The 25,136-nt window shown below is 38.3% G+C and overlaps 1 protein-coding gene across 8 annotated transcripts in view; it reads right to left on the reverse strand.

Moving 5' to 3' along the window:
* Nucleotides 1-1,748: 1,748 nt before the first annotated feature.
* The window catches only part of LOC129775118 (protein numb), a 146,055-nt gene continuing 122,667 nt past the window's right edge, over nt 1,749-25,136 (reverse strand). For 3 of the 8 annotated variants that reach the window (XM_055779402.1, XM_055779404.1, XM_055779401.1), the window contains 3 exons: nt 10,051-10,695; nt 9,696-9,944; nt 1,749-9,638 (listed from right to left, as the gene is read on the reverse strand). In XM_055779402.1, coding sequence (XP_055635377.1) covers nt 8,325-9,638; nt 9,696-9,944; nt 10,051-10,128 — 1,641 coding nt within the window. In that variant the 5' untranslated portion in view covers nt 10,129-10,695 and the 3' untranslated portion in view covers nt 1,749-8,324. Of the gene's footprint in view, nt 9,639-9,695; nt 9,945-10,050; nt 10,696-22,019; nt 22,040-22,540; nt 22,783-25,136 lie in introns of those variants that run through there. The other 5 variants (XM_055779410.1, XM_055779407.1, XM_055779405.1 and 2 more) reach the window with 4 other exon arrangements.

Raw genomic sequence — 25,136 nt, forward strand, 5'->3', positions numbered from 1 at the left:
AGTCTGCGGGGGCTCTTATACATGAGATCAGAGAGCTATTATGACAGCTCTCATTTCCAATCAGCAAAACTTTGACAAGGATCCCAATATATTTTTTACGGAAAATTTTCATTCTGATAAAGGAAAAAGTACAAAAATCAGGAAAAATCAGGACAATTTCTGAAAAACCAGGCAAAATTGAGTGTTTGTCAAGATATCAGGGAACACAGTTCTAAATTTTACACTTATGTTCAGTTTCTCAATGAAGAACTGATCAGAACGCTTTTCTATGCTGTTTATGCACTGTAATATAACTGCGTCTTTGATAACTTCGCCACAAAACAAACGCAAAAAGAATGAATGAACGACTTAGACCGATACAAACCGAAACTTGCGAAATTGAAAATGAGGCATATTACGATTCATTAAGGGATTTTAAACGCAAACTACGCAAAATCGTTATTACGATATATGTGATGTTGTATACCATTAGACATGAAATTAATCCAGAATTTTTTTTTTATTAAAGCATGAACAGTGGATGTGGTGAAAAAAGTAAACAATTTGACGATTCAAATGGGTATGTTATTTCGATTTTACTAGCCATTTGTTTCCCCCACAACGCAACGAACAATCTTTTTGCCTACAATTCGGGCGTTAACTCACAATGTGAGTCGATGCGTATTATGAATTATCCTCCATTTTTTTTTAATCAGTTGGCAAAATCAATGGAGGGATGATCTTGGAATGATTTTGGAGATGATCTTGAATGGTTTTACCCTATTCTCCCCAAAGAGTTGAAGAGAGCCTTGCTCAAAAGGTTAAACGTTGATGGAGATTTCATTAGATTGATGTTAAAAATGTTGTCCAATCAATTCGTGCTCAATTCCATTTTTAATCGTGTAGGTCTTGCTACTAACAAATTATGTAGTTGTGGTCCAGGATATCATGATATCGAGCATGTTGTTTGGTAAGGTAATAAATGTAATTAAAGGATAAAGGGTATACTCACACATATCTGATCATGATAGTTTTGTCCGCTTCATTTCCCTGAATTCACTTGTGCGTACTCCATTTCCTTCCCTATAATTAAGCAGAACTTAGCACCCGATGAGATCAATTCACATTTTCACAAGAGAGCACTCATGGCCATAGGGTCATTAATATGAATGTAGAATGATGGCTCCTTGTCCTAGTCTGCATAATAAAATAAATAGGACTGCCTTATTCAATTATACATTATTACCTACTGAAAGGGTGGTAATGGCTTCAATGTATTATGTCCACATTTTTGAACATCGATATAAATAAAATCAAATAGTATCGAGTTCCTCGTGTTCATGTTAGAATGTGGCTACGGATTCGACCTCATCCTACCCGTTTAAAGGATATAAGTTAATATGAAAAACTGTGGAAGAGTAAAAATTACAGATTTCTGAATAATGGAAAAACTCAATTACTACAAATAATCTCAGACCTACGTCAAGCTCCCGTCCGTGCTCATAGGCTCAGACCCATCTACTTTCTACCGAAAATAATTGATCTACAGAACAGGTCGGTGGACACTCCCAGAGATGAGTTCAATGAATGTTACGAGCCAACCATACCTGCAACATCTATGGCATCTGTCGCTACTGTGGTATCTGCCGCGTAGGTTCCTTCTACTTCAAGTCCGGATGATGAAATTACGAGCAATCGAGAACCGTCCTTCGGATGTCGTAGTTAGCCGATGTATTTATACTTTCTCAATCATACAAAACAAACGATCATTTGATATATTTTCGTTTTATTATTTTTGTTGTCAATACTATGTACTTCACAGTTGAATATAGTCAATAAAATCCAGTATCTTATATAGTTATCAACAATGCAATAAATTGGTACCGCAAGTCCCCATAACACGAGCCTTCGTGTAACACATAGAAAGCGTTGTTTTGTGGGCTTTTTTTCTAATCTTCCATTATTTATGCTTAGTTTGATTCTCATTCCAATAGTTCTATAATGTGGCTGTGACACAGGCGTTCAACCAGAAGCACGTGTTCTTTTTTACAATAGATATCATTCATAGTAAAATATCCAGCTTCACTTTCCTTCTAATAAAACAATCACATTCTGCATTTTATCCGTGAAATAAACTCGATATTGAAGTGATAACCTGTAGGTGGTAAATGCAAGTTCCAGTTTTGTGTTCCGATGTTTTGTTGTTTTTTTTACTATGTAACAATAGTGCTCGGATTAAAGGCTAACGGTGGAATATCCAAAAATTGATATGTCGCATGTTTCGGTTCTAATTTACGTTTTGCTATGCTTGAAATAAAAACTATGGTATACCTGGGAGCAAGCGGAGACGCAAACCCGTACAATATTTCACGTACGATTGGAAACATTTCATAACCATCCGTCGAAATCATCAGTGAAAAATTTCAGTGGATTGATTGTATACACACTAAACGAGCCAAACAAAATCAAACCAATTGGAAGGAAACGAAATCAAACGGTAACTTATTTAAATTCAAGTAAACGTTTATTAAGCTCTAAACAATACACTTAAACAGTAATGGAAATTATTTTACAAGATCTCGATTCTCCTTTACACCACGGGATGCGACCCTTTTTGAATACAAATAGTTGACTCTAATGAACCTATCAACTTGTTTTACTATGCGCAAAAAAAAAAGATTCCCGAGAAGACTGCAATTAAACACAGGAAATTAGTTGTATAACATCCGAAAGGGTCCCGAGCAGTCACGCTTTTTTTTACGTTTTAAGTCTATAACACTGATCAGAATGTAAAGTTTCTTTTGAAACGATGTTTAATCGTATATATTTACAATTATCTACATATGAGACACTAAAATTACATAAACGTATTGCAATGAATATGTACACTACCAAAATTTTAGGCTAACTCAATGTTAAGTACATTATTTCCCAAATTCGATACTTCTCTCCGAAGAAATAATGATCATCCCATAAAAAAAATATTTGTCTCCCTCGCGAAATTAGTTTTGTTTTTAGTAGTTGTATGTACCTATATTCTCTTCACATTTCTATGTGTGGATCACAATACTCATTGTTCTAACATGTGGTTTTTCTTCGCCATTAGTTATTTGTTTGTCGCCATTAGTTATTTGTTTGTTGCTATGATATTACATTCTAATATAACGATTTAAGTACCATTAACTTTGTTTGCTCAGCGTTCAATGAGTAGCTGAACACGTAAATCCGCTTTGATGCTTCCGGGTCCGGATATGGGTGATTTGTGGAATAGTTATTGGAAATTTCAGTGCATTTTTTTTGTATTTTCAAAGCCATACACAATAAGCGGGATATGTGTTGGTGGTGCACTATGCAGGTGTGTATTGTAAAATTCATCATGTTCTCTAAGCTTTGTTTGGAATTGGTATCACCTTTCTTCTAGTGCGGGAATTATTCTACTAAACTTATCTCTTTCATGTAAGGTTTTTTTTCATCATTTTGTTATCTTTACTACAGTACTGGAATACGACACTATTTTGATTAATTGGTATTTTGTGTTTAAGTGGGGGGAGCGATTTGTTTGCTTGCTGTAAGGGTACACACGAATACACAGGTGAAGCTTGGAAAGCTGTCTTCGTTTAGTCCATTGAGCACTTCAAATCACTTCTGAGGGTCTCGCCGAAGCGAGCGCTAGCAAACAATAATCGTCGCTGCCGATGAGGATTAGGGTTAGGAAAATATGCATTTGTTGATCATGTGTTTTGTCATTCAATACATTCTCCATTCACAGATTTTCTAGACTAAGATATTCTGTGATGTACTACATGGGCTGAACAGTCCCGGTATTTTTCAACAGATGGAGCCACTAAAAAATGAACAAGATTCATTTCGAGAGGTTCATCTGTCACTAACTTATGTGTGAAGTTTCATGACATTTAGTTTATTTGTTCACAAACTACAGTTGTTTAAGTGCCACTACCTAAGAATTCGTATAGAAAATGGAAAAAGAGAAATATCTTATTTTGATCAAACATTGTTTTTGTTTTTGTAGGAAAAACTCCTGAACAATCAATGCAGTGGTTGACGAAATGTTATTCCACTTTTGCTCCTTCAAGAAAAACAGTTTATCGGTGGTTCAGTGAATTTAAAATGAGCCATACAAGCACCGTAGATGCCCCTCGCTCTGGAAGGCCAAAAGAGACTACGAATCCAGAAATTGTTAAACAAGTGCATCAACTCGTTTTGAACGATTGTAAAGAGAAGTTACGCCAGTTGGCTGAGGCCGTAGGCATTTCAAAAGAATGAGTGTGATACATTTTGGACATGAAAAAGCTATCCGCGCGATGGGTACCGCGTTTGCTGACCGTCGACCAAAAACAGCGGCGCGTTGATGATTCAACAGCCGGTTTGACATTGTTGGAGCGTAATCGAGTGGACTTCTTTCGACGTTTTGTGACAATGGACGAAACGTAGCTCCATTACCACACTCCTGAGTCCAATATGCAGTCTGCAGTGTGGCTAATAAGCCACTAAAGCCAGCCAAAGCGGCCAAAAGACCAACGGTCGGCCGGGAATGTTTTAGCCTCCGTGTTTTGGGATACACATGGCATAATCTTCATCGATTCCATGCAGAAGGAGAAAACAATTATCGGAGAGTATTATGCAGCGTTATTGGATAAACTGAACGACGAAATGAAGAAAAAAATGGCCCCATATGGCGAAGAAAAAAGTTCTGTAACATCACCGTCGCAAACGTCCTTAAAAGCGACGGCCAAGTTGGACCCATTACGATTCTAATTGCTTGCTTACCTACCATATTCTCCAAACTTGGCCCCCCAGCGACTACTATATGTTCCCAAAGCTCAAGCGGTGGCTCCAGGGAAAGAGATTTACATCGAATGAGGAAGTCATCGCAGAAACTGAGGCATTTTCCGAAAACTTAGACCTTTCGTACTACAGAAAGGGAATCGAATTGTTGGAAACTCACTATACCAAGTACAGTAATCGTTCGCTAACTGGTCCTTGTTTAACTGGTCTGCTTTTTAACTGGGCGAACGTTAACTGGTCTTTGGACCAGTTAAAAAGCAGATTTTCGCAAACAATCGACGCCATATTCAAATGGAATATTTGCTGTGAGGGGCATTCGAATTTAATTTGAAATGTTATGAAAATTAACATTATTTTCGCATGATAAAAACGTTGATTAAATCACAGAAAAATAATTTCATCAAATTACATTTCATACCTATTGTCGCACTCAATGCGAAACTTCCATTGGAATCCTTTTGTTTATTCAATTTCATGACCAACACGAATCAAACAATTCATTGAAGTTCCCCTCGATTTTATTTGACGTTTAACATGCCGGACCAGTTAAAACGCGAATGTCGATAACTAGTCTTCCCTTTTCGACCAGTTAGTGAATGTTTACTGTATATTGCCCTCGAAGGAAACTATGTTGAGGAATAAATACAGCTTTTTTCAAAAAAAAAAAACGATAGTTTTCATTAACAATCCCGGGACTGTTCAGCCCATGTAGTACGAACTGTTGGAGAAACCGATTGGGAGAGGGAAGAAAGATTGATATTGAAACGGGAATCCGACGGATGATAAACAAGAGCGGTTGTATCATATATCCAAGGATAACAAGCTATCAATTGAACCATCGAATAGTACATCAATCCGACACTTTTTATTGATATCCACTCGTCTCTGGCATAATAAAAGGTGCAACGATCAAAATTTGATAAACTTAAATTTGACGCCTTTGGGGCGACCAAAACGATGATAACCGACAAAAATAACTAGTCAGCACAAAATGAGCTACTTGACGTGGCCTGAATAACTCTGTAACTCAACCACTGAGGCTGCATTACTAACAAAGTTTGAGCAGTGTATGAGAGAAGCGAAAAGGAATTATTATTTCTTCCTCCAGAATTCAAACGTGTCGAGTCGTTAATATTCACCGATATTCTGTATTTCTATCGATTCGAAATACTTCGAACGACTTGATAAAATTCCATTCTGTATTTCATTGTTCGTATTCGCACTTCATCTCCCTTCTATTACGATTTCCGCGGTGTCCTTGCCACTCTATCCCGCGGATAATCGTGATTCTACTGTATGTGAGATTCAGCAAGCATCAGTTCACCCAAGCAGTTGCTATTGATCTGCCAGATCCCGACCCAGAAGACTTTATCCAGAGCTACAAGTACTGTACCTCATTTTCGCCCACAGTTACTACAGCATGCAATGAACAATTTCACGATAAGAACTAGAATCTTGGCGAGTAAGGCGTTCATGATCGGCGCTCTGAACATCGAAGAGCTAGAAACAAGAACCAAAACGTTATGAGAGGAACAAAACCCGGCCCCCTTATGAAGTCTTCAAATGTTTGTTTGATATTGTTTTGGTGATGATGATTATGTTTTGGTTTATGCAAAGATTCATCATCGTCATGACACCTTCTGGGTTTCCTGTAAGGTTTTATACAGCAAAAAAAGACGTTTCTAACGTTGCTCATTTATATATTCCAAACTAATTAGCTCAGCAAAACATTCTACTTTCGTTTAATGCTCACCATTGTAAAAATTAAATTTATTATTTGTGAAAACTGCTTTTTCAAATAAACCACTTTTTACTTTCCGTTTTTTTTTATATTTGCTTCATATACACTCGTTGTCAAACTCAGCTTCAATGTCCGGAATAAAACGGTTCACAACTTTCAAAAAAAAAATTCGCAATATTTGTCAGTTCGATCAAAGATGGCGTCGAAACAACAAGCACTCCGCGAGCGCGTTGTACGGTTCTTCCAAACGCGTGAAACTCAAGTTTACAGTAGACCATTTTCGGGACGAAAATGTGCCGATGACCACTGATTACCGTCGAGCGGAAAACCGGTAGTGGCCGATCGGCGAAGATCATGACGAAAAAGAAGAAGGAGTTTCTGAAAAAAGCTGTTCGACAACAAGGACGGTAAGAGTTTACGTGGCGCCGGTCGAAAATTTCCCATTCCAACATCAACAGAACCCTCAAGCAGAAGGGCATCGTCTCTAGGAGAATACTAGGTCCCCAGAGTACACGGGCGAGCAGATAGCGACCGTGAAGTGTCAGTGTCGGTGGATGACGAATTATCGCGGGACGTCGTTCGTGCTGAACGACGAGAGTGATTTTCCGCTGTCAAAGTCCTATATTCCCGGCCAAGGCGCCTCTATATATACCAGGTGAAACAATCATATGAAATACACTTTCAGCCATATTGGAATAGCTGTCGGTATTGTTTACAAACAGCATCAGAACGCTGCCGGCGGCTCTCTACAAACTGCTGTCAACTTATTGGAACGATGCCTACTATGTTCGGCTTTCGCGAATGTATCTGAAAAAGAAGGGATGATTTTGTAGAATTTCATTCTCATCCATTTCATCCACTACTCTCGCATGTGAAAATGCAAAAATAGCGTATCCTAGCAATAACAAAACAAACAACCCCCGCTCCACAAACCGTAATCCCCTTCTTATTGAAGTGATGATGTTGCTTCACCTGTTATACATTTATACAAACGCCTTGATTCCCGGCAATGACTGGTACTATACCAGCGACAAGGCGGCCAACTGGGCAATATATGGGTGCATCATGGTACCAGGAACCCGCCAAAACTTAATCATGTTATTTCAAAGTAAGAATCTGCGTGAGGGAGCACAGGAGAAAAATTTAGATTCAAGATTACATTCGTGTATTTTTCATTCCATTTCATAATTTCAGTAATTTTGTTTTCCTGATTCACAACGCGCCAAAATAAGCAACTGCGCAAGAAAAATAAGAACAAATATTCAAACATGCGCTTCACTAACATCATATTTTTGAAACCATTCCAGTTATCACTGGAAAACTATGCGTCAACACTTTTTTTTCTATAATAAATATTGCAACGATGCATCTGTTCAAATTTTATCAAAATTTAAAATATTCCCGTTTTCTAGTTCTCTGAAGAACCCTCTGCCAAACTTGATCCCGCTGGAAAAAGGTAAGCGATAAAGTACATCATATTTACCACTCTTTCCAGTGAATTGCAATCAAACCCATAACAGCAGCGACAATCCCATGCGGTACAACACTAACCTCAAAAGTTGGGTTCGAAAAAATAATAAATACTATCAGAATGTTTTCGAGTAGATCAGTAAGTACTCTCCGTACTGTAGTCCTGTCCTCTAGCAGCACATAGCTATTGTATAGCTTGCCTCTACAAACCTGTCCACGGTAAACCATCGCGATTAAAGCTACCAACGTCGTCCGCTGTCTTACATTAAAAAATTACGTCTATATTCAAGCACCGGTTTCGTCCACAGCCAGTCACTAGATCGAATGTTTACAGGTGCACCTGGAAGCTTTGCGCCGGTGGTTTCGGTGGCGATATGAACGGATTGGTGCTGTGAATCTCTGGCTTCGCCACATCAGCTACCCACTCGGCGTCGAACGGATCGGCCGCACTCATCGATTTGGCCCGGGTGTGCAACGATGGGGCACGCTTCGGCGACGGAGAAGCATTTTTAACTATCTGACCGAGCCACTGTTCGGGCCTGGGAAGGGGAGAAGCAGTCTCGACGGGCACTACATGCTGTGGAACGACCGGTGCTGCAGTCGTCGTTAAGGAAGTCGTCGCCAGGCCGTTGGATGTTATTGGATTTGGTCCACCCAGGGCAGAATTGTGCGAGAAGTCTAACGTGGAGTGTTTCATTGGGGATATGGATCGTACGGGAATGGTTGGCTGCTGCAGTCCGGCAGTAGAACTTGGTGCAAACACGGATGACATCGGAATGGTACAAGCGAGCGTTGGATCCGCTGGACTAGTGGCAGATGACATACTTAGGTAATTCCCAACGGTTACAATACTGTTTCCGGAAGCAGCCGTTTCATTCTTCGCATCCTTGTCAAGGTAAAAATCGTCTGTGTCATTCCTGGTGAGCAGCGAAAGGCCTTGACTCAACTCCTGACAAAGCTGACTGACGGTATCCGTTGGTTGAGGCGAAATTTCCGGAATAGGAGAAACAGTTGTTCGATGTGGCGTAGTCGGTTCGAGGAAGGCTCTCTGCCTCTCGGCATTGGACGGAAGATCGTTGATCCTCAATGACATTTGACGTTTAAACGGCGAAGCCGTTCCGATCTGGGTGAATCCTCTAAAACTCCCCTGACGCTCTAGCATCGAAGGTGTAGCGTGCGGTCGCTCTATAGCGAATGGGTTGAACGGTTTGGACAAGTTATTGTTTTGCGATGGTGCTATCACTGCCGTGTCCAGGCTGGCCTGTCTTTCCGTCATAGTTTGCGTTCGGAATGAGCCTGTTCTGGTGAAAGTAGAGTTCTTCAAATCAAAAGTCATCGTAACACCGCACTCTTTATCACGACGTTGTTTCCGTTCCAAACACACCGCGAAGGCACAGCCTACGGCATGGGACAACCGCTCGCCACATTCTTTGTGTGCCAAAAACCCATGGCACATCCATCGTCGTGTGGTACCGTCCCGACAGATGTAACTAAAGCCGTTATTTTGATTCCGATCCGGTGCGCAGAAGCTAACCTTTTCTATCGTTTGATCCACAATCAAGCCCTTGGTATCTTCCTCAACGACTCGCAATCCATCTCCACTCACGTGCAGTTGGGCGCGAATGGGTCGACGTCGCGAGTTCTAAAACAATGAAGATGATCAGTTTGTTTAGAAATTACCACCCCAGCTGGGACATACCCTCAGAACTTTTAACGCCTCCTCACACACTTGCATACCGCGCGATTCGAACACTTCCACGCATCCTAGGTATTTTACTGAAAAGGTACACGTGGCCGATCGCACAGCCTGCTCATCCGACTGCCACAGATGTGGTTTGGACGCCTCTGGAACGCGATCCTTGCGACGTCGGAATGAATCCCGGAAGGATTTCCGCAATCTATCCATCTTCTTAGGCGAACGTTTGCTCCCCCGGTAAGAGGCGGATTTCTGTGGATGAAAAATTCAGATAGTCGATTAATAAGTTCACCTGTATCAAGCGTTTGAAAATGTAGAAACAAAAATGCAATGGTCGCAGAAAGAGAGTGGTACCAACCGTGTTTTTAACGTCACCATATGTCCCCCTGGTGAAGCCTCGCTCCAGCGGTTCGTGTGACGAAGTAGAATTCCCCATTCCAGGTTTATATAGTTCTCGCGGGAAACAAATTTAACTCAATTTAGCAACTGGTGCTCTCACAGGTCGTTTAAAAACAGCGACCAAATACATATACCAGATACACGGTCTCGGTGCCAAAGAAAGGTTAATAAATTCTAAGGTTGAATAATTATCACATTCATGAGATTTCGTTCCGTTCTTGCTCCGGCGTTTCCCCGTGCTCTATCTCGCGCGAGTGTACACACTCTCTCTGGCAGTAGGGGAACAACCACGCGATGCTACAGGGTTCGTTTGAATGCTATGGCACTGGTTCACAACGGCGTCGATACAGCTTGGGAGACGCGTCGTTGAAGTCATAGAAATAAATATATCGCCGTATCGAGAGTTGTGTCTCGTTGACCTTTCGTCACCTCCAGTGTTGTGGTTGCTTCTGGGATGGATGACGCGCCACGCGAAACCAGTTCTTCTCCGGATTCCTTCTGCCGGTGCGGCGGGGGCTATGTGGCAGTTTCCGAACGCTGGTTGCCAATAATCACGACGCGTTCTGTGCTGCTGGCTGAACTACTGCTGCTGGTCGAATGTTAACTGTAACGATGAACGGTGTGTGTGGGTCCATTAGAAACATATTTTTTTGTACCGGCGCGCACTTCGCTTTCCGCTCGCGCTTGGCGCTGACGATGCGTGCCGCGGACTGAATGGGAACTGAACTGGAAAGTCTGATGTCAGCAAACGTGGGTTATGTTATTAGCCATGGTGAATTTTGTACTAAGTATAAATCAGAACTTATCTGCGGTCAACCAGAGGAGAATGTAATTTTTGATAATTCATCTGAATGTTGTTTCTTTTGTTGGAATGGGTAGAGTTATCGTTTTTATTGACAAAGATATGCCATCGTTAAGAACAATCCTTTAACCCTTTATAAGGCCGTAGAAACTAGGCAAGGAATCGACTTCAACTTCAAAGCACATAATCCTTACATGAGGAAGAACACATGTTTACCTTCGTTAAAAAATTAACTATTGAAACAGTTAAAAAAATTGGTGATATTATAGTTGCCACTACCCGTTAACCCCAAAAACACTGTTTGCCGCTAGTGATGTCTAAATTTTTCATTTATTCGATTATCGATTAATCGTTGGGGCATTTTTCAACATTCGATTCATTCGAATAATTGTCTTTCAATATTCGATTAATCGAGCGAATTTTTATTTCTTGAAATAATCACGTATCACGATGTCATTTTGATCGCGTGGTCTATCGGGTTGTCGATGTTAGATGGTTGGATGAAACATATTGGATAAAAAATTTATTTTCTTAATCCAAAAATGCATTAACCTTGAGAAAGATTCCTCCTTTCATTAATCGCGATTACAATGACAATTATTCGATGTATTCATATTTTGATTTTGAATTATTCGATACGAAATTACTCGATTATAATTTAAGATATTCGATTATTTGATTTAATCGAACGATTAACCGACGTTTCTATTTGCCGCTGCCTTGTAAGCTCACTTTATTGCGCTTTTGGTTATTTGGTTACACGCGATTGGACCATAGTCATAGATAATCTTTGATATTTGAGTACTAGCTTCCGGATATTTTTCAGAAGCTCATGCTGTGGATAATGGTTATGAAATCGATATCACATTGAGTTGATTGATATCACCGATTAGCCAGGGGATTCCGTTCGGTCGATACGAGAAGGATCTGCAGTATTTGAAACGCAACATATGTCACCCTTCGTTTGCCTGGTTAAAAAAAATATAAATTACAACACTTAAAACAAGCCTTTTTTAACGCTTTGGCGTCCGGCGACACCACAGTGGTTACATGCGCAAAGTATCTCAGTGGCCGGCGACAACCTATTAGTGTCGTTTGCATTCTGTTGGGGTTTTGTTTAGGTAACAATTACCTACACACGCCCAACAAGTTTTATATTTTTATTAATAGGGGAGGTGGGGAAATATGAACAGTTTAAGAAGAACTTCAATTATATCTTTCGAAATTCATGTTTCTCCAAACTTAGATGCAGTTTCTTGCATTTCAATATACTGTTTTTCGAATTAATCGACCGAATGTTTTTCAATGTTGTTACTAAAATAAAAACAGACCGAAAAGTAGAACATTTTTTCGACGATTACCCGCATGGACATATAGTGGGGAGAATATGGACAGGTTTGTAATATTTACGTATGAATATCATCGAAATGTCATTAAAGTAGAGGAACAGGGTTGAGAACTTATGAAAACTTACGATGATATTAGTAAAACATAACAATTTATAATTTCCCGATAATGTCAAGAACGGGCGGCGACAAGCCAAGTAATCCGAATGAGCGCTGCCGGCGCCAAGCGAATATTTTTTCACGAAACGTGCGGTAGTCAAAGTGTTAATATGTTATGAATGAAATAATGTAAAATGATGATTTTCTAACCTTTTCGGCGTAGAAAGACCGGGAAATTTCAAGAAAAATCCTGATTTTTCTTAAAAATTTAACGAATTTCAAACCAAAAAAAAAATTATAGGAGGTTGTGTCCATGATACGACCGCATTGTTGACGTAGAACTACGCTGTTATTTTATATAAGTCACTTGTTTATACCTTCGGATAGTATTCTATAATGTTGTGACCAACGAAACCCTTATGATGACGGAAAACAAACAATTTTAACTGCTTGGAAAAGACTGAATTATGCCACACAGCTTGTACTCTGCTGTAACACCCATCGATGCAAATTCGCTGGTGAGTTTGTCAAGAGCGACCGCCTTCACCACCAGCGGGGGGGAGCTTGATTTTGGTTGCTGCCTGGGTAACGGCATTTACATTTTCGACAGACGCGCCGAAATCGCCTACTTCGCTGTTGTTCGATGCGGTGTCACACTCGCGAAGGCTCGGTTCAGTGCGAGCGCTTTTCACTGCACCAACATCGCGTGCATCATTCGATGACGCTTGCCTCGAAATTTTATTGCCCCTGGCAATGCATTCATTTTTTGCAAGGCTCGAGCCTGCCTTCCTCTTCTTCTTGTTCATCACACACTACGCGAAGCGTCCAATTTATGACGCGGAAAGAAAAGCACACGATACGAATAACGCGAAAAATGAACTGAAAACACCACACGACGATATCCAGGTTGGATTACCACTGGTGGGGTCCAATCTTAGATCGAAGCGCAGCGAAAGCAAAGTGAACTGGATTGCTCAACAGTCCGATGCCGAATGAAAGTTTGCCTCAGCGAGATCCACTGTTTATACTCTAGGCAAGTATTCCCCTTCATTCTTCTACTTTTCCTTTGTTCACGGAGACTTTAAAACCTACGATTTCCCCTCCGTTGGTCGTCGATAAGTTGCTCGTTCTTGACAGCTCTGTTCGGGAAAGCACACAAATGGACAGAATAAATGTATGGGAAAATGGAAACGCTTAAAGTTTTCATGAATTTTAACCATTTACAAACCAAGGAATTCTAATGTATAGCATATTAAACAAATCTTAGGGAATTTCCGATTCGTTTAGTATGTAAATCGCCAAAATCCGTTCGCGGCAACAAAAGTTATTAACGTTAACTTTATTTCATAAAAACGTGACCTGTTTTCGGATCTGGCACCCTTCATGAAAGACGTAGTTCTACGTCAAAAAACAAAACATCACGTCATTACAAAACGTCATTAGCGAATTCGTCTTTGAGATTGGGTTAGTTCCAAACTGACTCAGTAATAAAAACTATGGGTGGGTTATACCTATGATATAATCACAAACTTGACGTGGGACTGCCGTTGGCTTAGTAAACTTTTGTGTTTTTTCAATTAGCAATAATCGCACCTCGGAGGTTCCTCATTGGGCACGGATATCGTCGCTGCGCAGAGCTATCTTTTATGTGTATTGATTGAATTATTGATTAAACTAGTGGATGAATGAAACAATTTACGAATTCAATTGCAAACAAATCCCAATTTAGGTCAATTCATGCATTATAGTAGTGGTTATCGCAACAAATAGTTATCATCATTTTTGCCTAATCATCAAACGGTATGTCACATAATGTGAGCTGAGCTGACGACATGAAGGGATATATTCCAATGCAGTCTTGCATAACCGAGCCAAAGCGTTGCATTTGTACCTGCTTTTGTAGACCGTGTTAGCAAAACGACTTCTGGAGTGTAAAAATGCATGGGGGTATAAAAGTACTGCCGACTTGCATGTATATGCAATACCGATTCTCCCAACTTCTTGGTTTCGGAATCTGTGTTGGGAAAACACATTCCGATTTGTAGAAACGCAAACGAGTACGAAAGTACCCGCAGCTTACATCTATTTTGCAATGCCGATTTCCCCAGGCTCCATAGATTTGAAGATTGTATTAGGGAAACATTCCGATTTGCAGAAATGCAAGCGAGTACGAAAGTACCCGCGGTTTGCATTTATTTTGCAATACCGATTTCCCCTGGCTCCATGGTTTTGAAATATGTGTTAGGGAAACATCCCAGTTTGCCAAAACGTAAACGAGTACGAAAATTCCCGCAGCTTGCATCTATTTTGCAATTTTTAATACATTTTTGAGTTAAAAGTTAGGCTATGATATTTTTTTTTCATCCAAAAGCGGACATCTAACATCGCAACCCGATGGACCACGCGACCAGAATGACATCGTGATACACTATACAGACTTCAATTATATATGCTTTTAGTGCTGTCCTGCTCACTTTTCAAGTGAATATGAAATCATCGCCCTCAATAAACCTAAGCTATTGCCACTGCGAAGCATAGTGCTATTCTCGTCAATCGTTCGTTCAGTTTATGCATTTCGCGGTTTTTCGATAAAGCTTGTATGTTTGTTGTTTGAATCTTTTTTAGAATTTTGCGGAATATGATAGTTAAAAAAAATCTGTGCTGCATGGACCTATTTCGGAAAAATAGAAGGCGAAAAAGTATAGTGCAAAATGTGTTTAGCCGTTATAGTATTTTGTCGAAATACATCGAAAGCACCATTTCATTCAGAAACCATTATTCTGCACATAAATGTTTATTTTAGAATTATATTTAATGAACTTTTAAAATTTAACATCATAATCATCTTTATTATCAATGTCTGTTCATTATTATTACAAGAAATAAATATTCGCTCGATTAATTGAATACTGAAAGACAATTATTCGAATGAATCGAACATTGAAATATGGCCCAACGATTAATCGATAATCGAAGAAACGAAAAACTTGGACGACTCTATGCGTTGTATAGTCTGATTTGTTTATATTTGCGATGAAAAATGTACAGTGTCGACGTCTGGTGGCGATATTTGTGCTTGGGAGGTAATTTATTCTATATCAGATAAATTATATCACTTTGAATGAAAATTCCTACATTAAGTTGTTTGATTACCTAACACATGTAGTCCTGACACTTACTTAACCATTTGTCAATACATTTCCTGTTTGTTCCTCAAATAATTATCATTATAATATGAAATTTTCATCAGACACAGTTTTCGTTTAATATGATTTGCAATTTCGAAAAAAAAACCCTCTTATTTCATTACGTAGAATACATATTCGACACGTAAAAGTAATTTTTCATTCATAATTTTTATTTTAAAAGCATATTTATTCCACCTGAAAATCCATAATTATTTTCACCCCCCAATGCAAGCACACGAAGCTTAATGTCGTCTACGCGAATATACTCTTCAAAATCAGAATCCGAATTGGACTACGATTCCAATAATACAAAAGCAAAAGCAGCAGGTTTTCCATTTTCATAGTCTTTATTTTTAAATTTTCCAAAACAATACTCGGAACTTGACAGTTCAGTATAGTTGTATTGGTGAACCCGAGTGCGAACCCGTGAAACATCACAGTGCGAACCTAACAGCATTCGGGTTGAACCTAGTGCAAAACTAGGTTGAAACTGAGTGAATAAAAAAACGTTTTGACAGAAGTTAGGTTGGAACTGGGGTCGAGATAGAACAAAAACGAATTCGCTATTATCTATGTATGCCTAAAACTATGTAAATAAGTATTGGTAAGCTAGATAAAAGATCACAACTAAGCAGCTGAACTGTCAACTTCTGACAAGATTGTTGCATGCGAAGATTTTTGTGAAATTTCAAACGGATTTCAACTCATTTTAAAAAGTCAAATCTTGTGTGCCATCGATCAACTGAGATAGAATTCAATTATCAAGGAAGGTAGTGAATATTTTAACGGAAAAGTGGCTTAGTTTTAATCATACTCTTGAGAAGCGGGGTAGTTGAATTTGCAAAGTAATAAAAAAAATTTTTTTTCTTTTTTTATCTTCGCTTATTTTTCGTCGGCCTATTTCCGCCACTTTAGTGCCAATCACCGACATCAGGGAGGCGACTCCACCTGTTCCTACCTATCAGACTCAACAACTCATGAGCCGGGCCAACTTCTTTTACTTCCGCTCCGAAGGAAGACGTAACCAGAGATTTTTCGCCTCAGAAAATCCCAACGACGCCAGCTGGGATTGAACCCAGGCCGATCGGATTGTGAGGCTGTTACGCTAACCATACAACCACTGGCGCCGTCGAGTAATAAAAAATGATGACAACAAAATTCAAACTTTAGATATCGTTTTAGAAAAACTTCCACCGACTCCCGCTCTCAAACCTCAATAAAATTATTGCACAATATGTCCAATTTTATGGCACAGGTGACTTCGGTGCAGTTTCTTGTGGTTTCATAAACTATTCGATAATTTGTAATTTTCCAATCGCTCCTAAATAATCAAATTTTTGAAAAGTGGGAGGAAAGTAGTGATAATAACAGAACCTCATGCATATTTTGCTATCTGATCACTTATCTGCTAGAAGATAGTCAGGAGCATGTTTACAAAACAAAAATACAATGTTTGTCATAGATACTGTTCTAAACTCAATAAAAAGTGGAAAGCATGTCATTGAGCAAAAAAATCTATTCATGAAGATACATAAAACGTGGCAGCAATCCCCAACTCTGCTGCCCAGTTCCGAAGAGATTAGAGATTATCTTATACGATTATCCAAATGACATGAGACATTTATGCAAACCGTAGTTCTAAAACTTATGAACAATCTTCCCATCACACCAAAGTGTCACAATGACTAAATTCTGCTGTTGTTATTTTTGACTCACATTGCGGTTTTTCAGCATAAAAATGCCAATATAGTCACGGCCTTATAATGGATTAAAGGACTGCGTTACAAATGAATGACAGCTGATTGTGTTAGACATGTTATCTTTGTAATCGATTTCTAAACACGATTACAGTGTTTCTTACTCTGAAGTTGGGTGACTGGTAGACCAATTATCTCTTCATATAGCATTTTTCTCATTTAAGTGTATGAAAAAAGTATCTCTATGTTTCTATGTTTCCAGCCGAATTGAGGTCAATGAACGAAAACTACAGAATCTTTCATGAAAAGTGTGAAGTTACCGGCATGGAATGTATGTGAATAACACTCATGACAAAAATGAAAGCCCATTTAAAAAAATAACTGAAGTACAAAGATAGTTTTCGACTTCGAATGTCTATTACTTCAGTACCTGTTTTTTTTTAATTGATTAAGGTTGTTTATTGAAGTAGATTAACTATACAACAATAACCGAAAAATAGCCAATAATAATCCGATCATCTCCGATTTTTTAAGCGTTAGAACGGGTCTTTCATTAAGAACTTGTCAACTTTTTTTGTGCAAACACACAGGTTTTTTGAGAACTCAATAGTTCAAATTTAATCTGATTGTAGCTGAACTCTTACATTTTAAGAATAAAATTCGATTTCGGTCATAAGACCACGGGTCCGTTTACAGCGATCGATGCGTTGAACCCAATTTTCCACTGGTTGGTTTCGTCAATCTTTTAAAGTTCTTTTTTTTCGATGTACTTGTCAGTCGTTAGTTTTGAGCATCGCACTACAACAATGGTAGTATTTTATTATGATCTTGTAAAAATGTACGATAAACTATTGATCTCCATTTTGCTGCTTTTTAGGTAAGCACCAGAGATATTGCGGAGGTTTTCAGATGACATTTGGTCACTATCTCTCGCTTCAAATATACTCTATGGTATTGTATTAATCTCAAAATCCTGGAAGCATACATCCGCGAACTACGCCTATACCAAAGTAAAACGCCACTCCAACGCACGAAGATAAGGGAGTTGGAAGTGAAATTGTTATTTTTGCGGTCAGAAAAGAAAACAATCATCCCTTTCTTTGACTTTTCCAACTTTTCCTCTGATCAACACATTATTTTACAGCAGACATACAAATGAAACACAAATTTCTGCCTAACTCAAGAACTAGTCAAGCAAATGGAACCAATATGGCATGTGGAGGTTCTAGGGGGAAAGAAAAATTTCTATGGTGGTTCGACACTCCTCCTCCTCTGTAAGGAAAGGGTTTATAAGAATCCTGTATATGATAGTCAGAAATCCTTTTTATTTGTTTTTTTTTATGCATACAGGGCGAACTTCGATAAAACGTACCCACGATATAACGTCACCCGATATAACGTACATTTTACCTCATTATAACGTACACATTTTTAATGGGCGAATTTCATGCCAACTCGTCCTAGGAGTTAGCAGCACCACCTCAGATTGCAGTGAAACGTTGTGGATGTGAAAACATTGGACATTGACTTTTTTTTTCCTTTATTTTTTACAAAAAATCTAACTCAATAACTATATTACCCACAAAATTTTGATCAAAGAATGAAATGCAGAAAGTTGTTTAAATTTTCAAAAAAATACATTTTTTTCTGAAAGTTACACTAAAAAAATACCTTTGAAATTGAAATATATTTTTTTAAATTTATTTTTTAATTCAAATCAATTAAAAAAAAACCCAAAAGCAACAGTGTAGAGTAGACTTGTCGGTAGTTGTATGGAATTTTAAAAAAATATGTTTCTAAGAGAAACGAATTATTTTTCAAACTTTTTTTTTTTGAGAACTTGTTTTCCATTTTTTTAAATAAAATCTTGAACAATTTCCTATATTTCATCGTCTGACAATAATTCTATAATTCTTACAGTTTTTGAGTTGGATATTTTTTTTAAATTGAAGGTTTTCGAACTTTTTTCGAAAAAAATTAAATTGAAAACTTTAAGACCTACAACCTTTTTGGTCAGAATATGAAATATAGAAAAAATAATAGGAATAATAATAGGAAAAAAAATTCACAAAAAAAATATTTTTTTAAAATTCAGAACGAAAATTCTATGAATAGTCCATACAACTACCAACAAGTCTCCTATACATCAGAAGAAGGGCACCGGAAATTTTTTTTTTTGGCAAGCAAGTGCTGATTTTATCTATTTACCCTCAATCAACAGTATGGAGGGAAACTTCATGAGAAAGGTTGGCTTTTGCTTATAGTTGGAATTGTTCATCATTATTTATAAACTCTACCCAAACAACCCAAACAGCATCATAATAAAGTAATACGAGCTCCGTTTCTGAGTTTTTTTTATTATGCTCCGATATAACGTACAATTCGATACAACATACAATTTTGAAAGTGAAATGTACGTTATATCCCAGTTTTCCTGTATATCTTTCGTTTTTTGAATATAAACAAAAAGAATTTTATTTTTGATTCATTCCCTTAAAGTCAGAAAATATCTTTCTCATATAAAAAAAATTTAAATACTTTCAGGAGGTGATATAGGATCATCTTTAATGAAAAAAAATCCTTCTACGCATATGTTCGAATTTCAACGATGACAGAGTTATTGAACTTTTTCTCTGTTTCGGGCTCTATTTGCCTTAAACTGACTCTAATTCAATAATAATACGCTACGCAGGGCAATTCTGTTGCTTCCATTTGACAGATGAGAAAATTTTATATAGGATACAGTTGTGAAACTTCCAAATTAATGGATTTTAGTGGTTAGTGGTTTTTAAGGTGTTATTCTAAATTTTATCCCAAAAATATATAATCAAATTGAATGTTCCTATCAACCAAACTAAAGCTGTCTGACTCCTCTACAATTCGTTTTTTGACAACCAGCTTCTATCTTTTTGTATTTCACTGCAATATCGTATTAAACAATTCCTGGTGAATCTTCAACTAGAAAAATCACGATTTTTACTTCACTTGAAATATTTCTTTTTCGCCATATAAATGAAACACAAATGTCAGCAAAACTCGAGAATTAATCAAGCAACCGAACCCAAAGTTGGCATGTGGAGGTTTTAGGGTGCAATAATCTTTTTCTATGTTGGATAGACACTCCTCCCCCCTCTCTCTAAGGGGTGCTGCCATACAAATGAAACACAAATTTCAGCATAACTCGAGAATTAAGTGTGAACGTTTTGGGATGCAATAATGTTTCTATGTTGGATAGACACCCCTCCCACTTTCTAAGGGAGGAGAGGGGCCGACATGCAAATGAAACACAAATTTCAGCATAACTCGAGAATTAATCAAACATAAGGGGGATGCTGCGGAACTCACAGAATCAATGTTTCTACAGTGGTTTCACACTCGCATCACTCGAGAAACAATCAGGCAAACGGAACCATATTTGGGATGTGAGGGTTTTTGGGTACGAGAAATGTTTCTATGATGGTATGACCCTCCCTCCTCTGAAATGGTGAGGGGTCCCATAAAAATATTACACATATTTCAACCAAACATGACAATTGAAAATTTTCGGAAAACTCTGAAGGGGAATGGGACAATTCGGGTAATTCAATTCCCATATGTTCTATAATTACATAGTGACAAGCGTTGTTAGTCCATTTGATATTTGCGCCAACTAAATAGATTTTTGTTCGAAAGTGGAAATGGATTCTAAAGTGATAAAACGCAGTCCTATATCTTCTTCTATCTATATAAAAAAAATGGATCGCCAAATGTGTTGATATGAGCAAAACTCGAAGAAGGAATTATCCGATTTAGGGCTATCTTCATTCTATCATATTTTCTGTATCAAACATTTATTCCATTATAATGACGAGTTTTGGTAGAAGTCCTAGGAATTTATATTAAAAGTAAATTGTAAAGGGTCAATTAGAAGATGAATCAATGATCAGTTCTGCGATTGAACCCATGAACGTGAGTAAGAAAACGTGAATGTTTGGAGGTATTGATAACAAAAAATAAATTTTGGGCGGGACGAAGTTTGCCGGGTTAGTATTAAATAAAATTTCAATACAAAATCTTGTGAACAATCGACACAACCGGGCATTTTCACTGGTCGGTTCTGTTCTAGTGATAATATAAAAATAAGTTATAATAAATAATTAAAAATAAGGTCGGTTCAGTTCTAGTGTTAATATAAAAATAAGTTGAGAAATGACTTTAGGTCCAACATTTTGATAGTTCATTAAAATTCAGAAGAAAACATTATGGAGTTCAAATTTTTTTTTTCATGCAGAATTGTCTGACTGTGGGTAAATTTGTGAACTTATAATGCAACCCAGGAACCAATCACTAGAGTGCTAAGCGGAAGCACGCACATGAGCCCAAACCGAAAATCTGTCAACACACTCTTCCACTCAAAAAGTAGTAACTCGAATTCCAATAGTTGCATGTTCTTGAAATTCCGATGGTGCTTCAACATCCACCGATAGGTGGTTTCCACTACAATGTACTTTTACAAAAAAAAGTGCTGTTTACTTTGAAACGCACCTTGTACGATCCAACACTATAAAAGTCACTCAACCTGCACATAAATCTTCAAACGTCTCTGTTGGTAAGGCGCTTATAACAACGTAGCGAACACCACAAACATCCACATCCCGGATCAACGGATTAAGCACACCACGGTCGCGTCGCTGGCGCTAATGGCAACGAAAACAACGTTAAATCATCAGAACAACAACGGTGTTCCGTTAGACATTGTTGTTAATCCATCGCGGGAACGAAATAAGTCTTCTGTACCACCAATGAACACATCTCACCGCTTTCTCTCTATCCCCACACACCGCATAGCTGTAAAATGCCGATGAATCAATCACCCCTCGAAATCAGAGAACACAACACATTAATAACAGCTACAAAAAAATGAAGCAACAGCTTCTTCCACTTTTACATTTTTGAACAAATAAAACCAACTCTATTCCGCGCTGCAGCTAAGCCTGATTAAGACCCTCTCGCTGAAATCCTTCTGTTGCACTCGTATCCACCCCCCGCAAGATGACTCAGTGGACAAAAAACACACATTTCATATTCGATTTTTTTTTTCGTTTCGTTGATAAACTTTCGTTGGTGCTCGTTTACACGCCCAAAGGAAATCATAAACAACATCCGACTTATTATATTAGGGCACTTAACGGTTCGGCGTAATGCGGAAACGGGAAGAAACTCTACGCGCCCCTCGAGATCGCTCCCGAAAACACCAATGTGAGAAAATTAAGTTCCAATCCACTTTTGCTGCACCAAACATGACGAGGTTATGTCAGCTTCCTCGCCACAAACTTACACTTATAAAACGGCAGAAAATCGATCACTATTGCACGTAATAACGCACCTGAATGTCACTCTTCATTCCGGTTGAACGTCATTTTTTCTTCGAAATCAAAACTGGCTTATCACGCGACCGATGGGGCAAATTCCGCTCCACATCGGAGCAATTCCATAAGAGCTTCTGCCACTGTTAATATGCTGCGTCGCCGCGAACTTAAAAATCCCAACTGAAGTGACGGCATACCTGGGAAACGGTCCCTTCATCACTGCACCTCACAATACAACCGCCCGTGTGGTACGTTCGATCAGAGGTGGCGGCAATGGTATTGGTATGCTCCTCGGTGGGCACTTCGCAGAGTTTAGCATTCTGTAACGGTAACAACCGCCAATACCGTCACCACCACTAGTGAACACGAGGTTCCTCTACCTTTACCTGCGTGCACCGATGAATAGAACACCTTCTTCATCTACTTATCCAGCGTATTTGTGTATATTATTACTGTTTCCACGAGCGCACGTTTGGAATGAATACCAATACACTCTGATCCCCAGAGAGACGATGAATCGCATGCTTTCTTCGATACCTGGCTACTCAGCCCATTCGCGATTGCCTGATGGTTGTATTTTGTTGATTACTCGACGTGATTTAAAACTCGTGAAATTTCTGCGCTGCTCCATCCGAGTACAACTCGCTGCGATTGATTGTGTGTGCCTGAGTTATTTATTCACATTGTTTTTTTTTTTGCTTTTTACATAAAGCTGTTTCTGTGAGATATCATCCATTGCTATTTACGTAGCCTTCAATTGACGAGAGTAAGATTGGAAGTGATAAAAAGTCAGCGACCCGAATAATATTGTTTTTCGAATGAGTTCACAGTTTGTGATAATACAGGATTATCCATTTCGTGACTCGAAAAACAGTAACAAGAGACCTGCCATAAGAGCGATCGACTCTGGACCAGTTTTCTGTAAAATCCGAATTAGCTGTTGTTATCTTCACTTTATTTAAAGAAAAGCAAAAACAGTAAGAAGTCAGTTGATAGATCATATCTCAGGGAAAACATAGCACTGCATTATGAACGCTTCAAACATGGATCTTTTCAAATGTGGACAATGTCAGACAAAACAATAATGCCACACGCTATAGGAAATTTCAAAAAGCGCCCTTACCACCAATTTAGATCATACCTATGCGACACCAAAAGATATATGCGATACGAAACACTTTGACGCTGATAATAAATATAGCCCATTTGAGTAGTTTAAATCATCATTGTTTCTCTTTTTTTTTATTTCGAAAATCACAAGCCCTGCTTGTGTTCAGCGTATTGACCCTGCTTTCGAGCCACAATACGAAATCATATCATATCATGGAGATGTATCTCCTGGAATGGAGTCGGTCTCATTTTCTGGATAAAAAAGATAATGAATCAGTAGGTCGTATGAATAAAAAAAATTATTTACTTATTCTGCCCGTTTCCAAGTAAAGTAAACTTTCCTAGTATTTACTTGAATCCGTATGAATAAAAGTTTACTTTACTAATTTGATTTTCGAATTCGAACATAGTTTTTACTTTGTCAAACATCTACCAACAGATTGTTTAGGTTTCGTTTCAAAACATTTTTTTTTTGGACATAGCGTGAATTCGCGATGAAAAAGGAATAGTGTCGACGTCTGGTGGCGACTTTCAATTAAGGACCATAGTTTGGGTCCCTATCTCGTTAGTGTAATACCTATCATATTAGAAGACACGAAGCCAGTTTTCAAATGTTGAAATTTGAATGAAAATGTTCACATCATGTTATTTAATCACTTTAAACACTTTTTTCTGACTTTTATTTAACCCTTTGTCTATACATTTCCAACATCATCGCTGAAACTTTTCATTATAATATAAAGTTGCCTTCAAAAACAATATTCGTACCAGATTTTTTCACCACCTGCAAACAAAAGTGTTTTTCATTTAAACAGAATGCCAAATTGGTACGGAAAGGTTATTTTTCATTCATAATTTCATTCCGTCTGAAAACCAATCAATTTTTTTACGCTCCCCTAAACTAGTAAACAAAGCTCAATGCCATCAATGCGGATCGTTAACTTATTTAACTTCAAGCGCAAGATAGCAGCATTAAACATAAATCGGATATGACATCAGAACGAATGAATGTGTTTTCAGATCCAAAGTATGCTCATGAGCATACTTGATGATAACGAAGTAAATACTTGATGAATGCTGTTTTATTCATACGAAATCAGCTAAACATCCATTTTCGAAAAGTAAACACTTTGTTGTTTCTTTTATTCTTACCAAACGTAGTAAAAACTTAATCTCACTGCTCGACTGCTCGAATGAAGTAAAGTAAAGGTGAATTTTGTTTTTATTCATACGGCCTAGTATCTTTATACTCATGAAAACATAATGCTACCACATGCGGAATGGGAAATATCGCTGAAATGGCAGTTTATGCACGATGATTACCCTAAGCGTACATCCCGCACTGTAGAGAAGTGGTTTCAGGATCATTAAATTGATGTTTTGCAATGATCGGCCTAGTCTCCGATCAAATCCGATAGAAATCCCGTGGCAAATTGTCAACAAGTTCGTAGACCT

This window comes from Toxorhynchites rutilus, chromosome 3 (assembly GCF_029784135.1).
Source record: "Toxorhynchites rutilus septentrionalis strain SRP chromosome 3, ASM2978413v1, whole genome shotgun sequence".
NCBI lineage: Eukaryota > Metazoa > Arthropoda > Insecta > Diptera > Culicidae > Toxorhynchites > Toxorhynchites rutilus.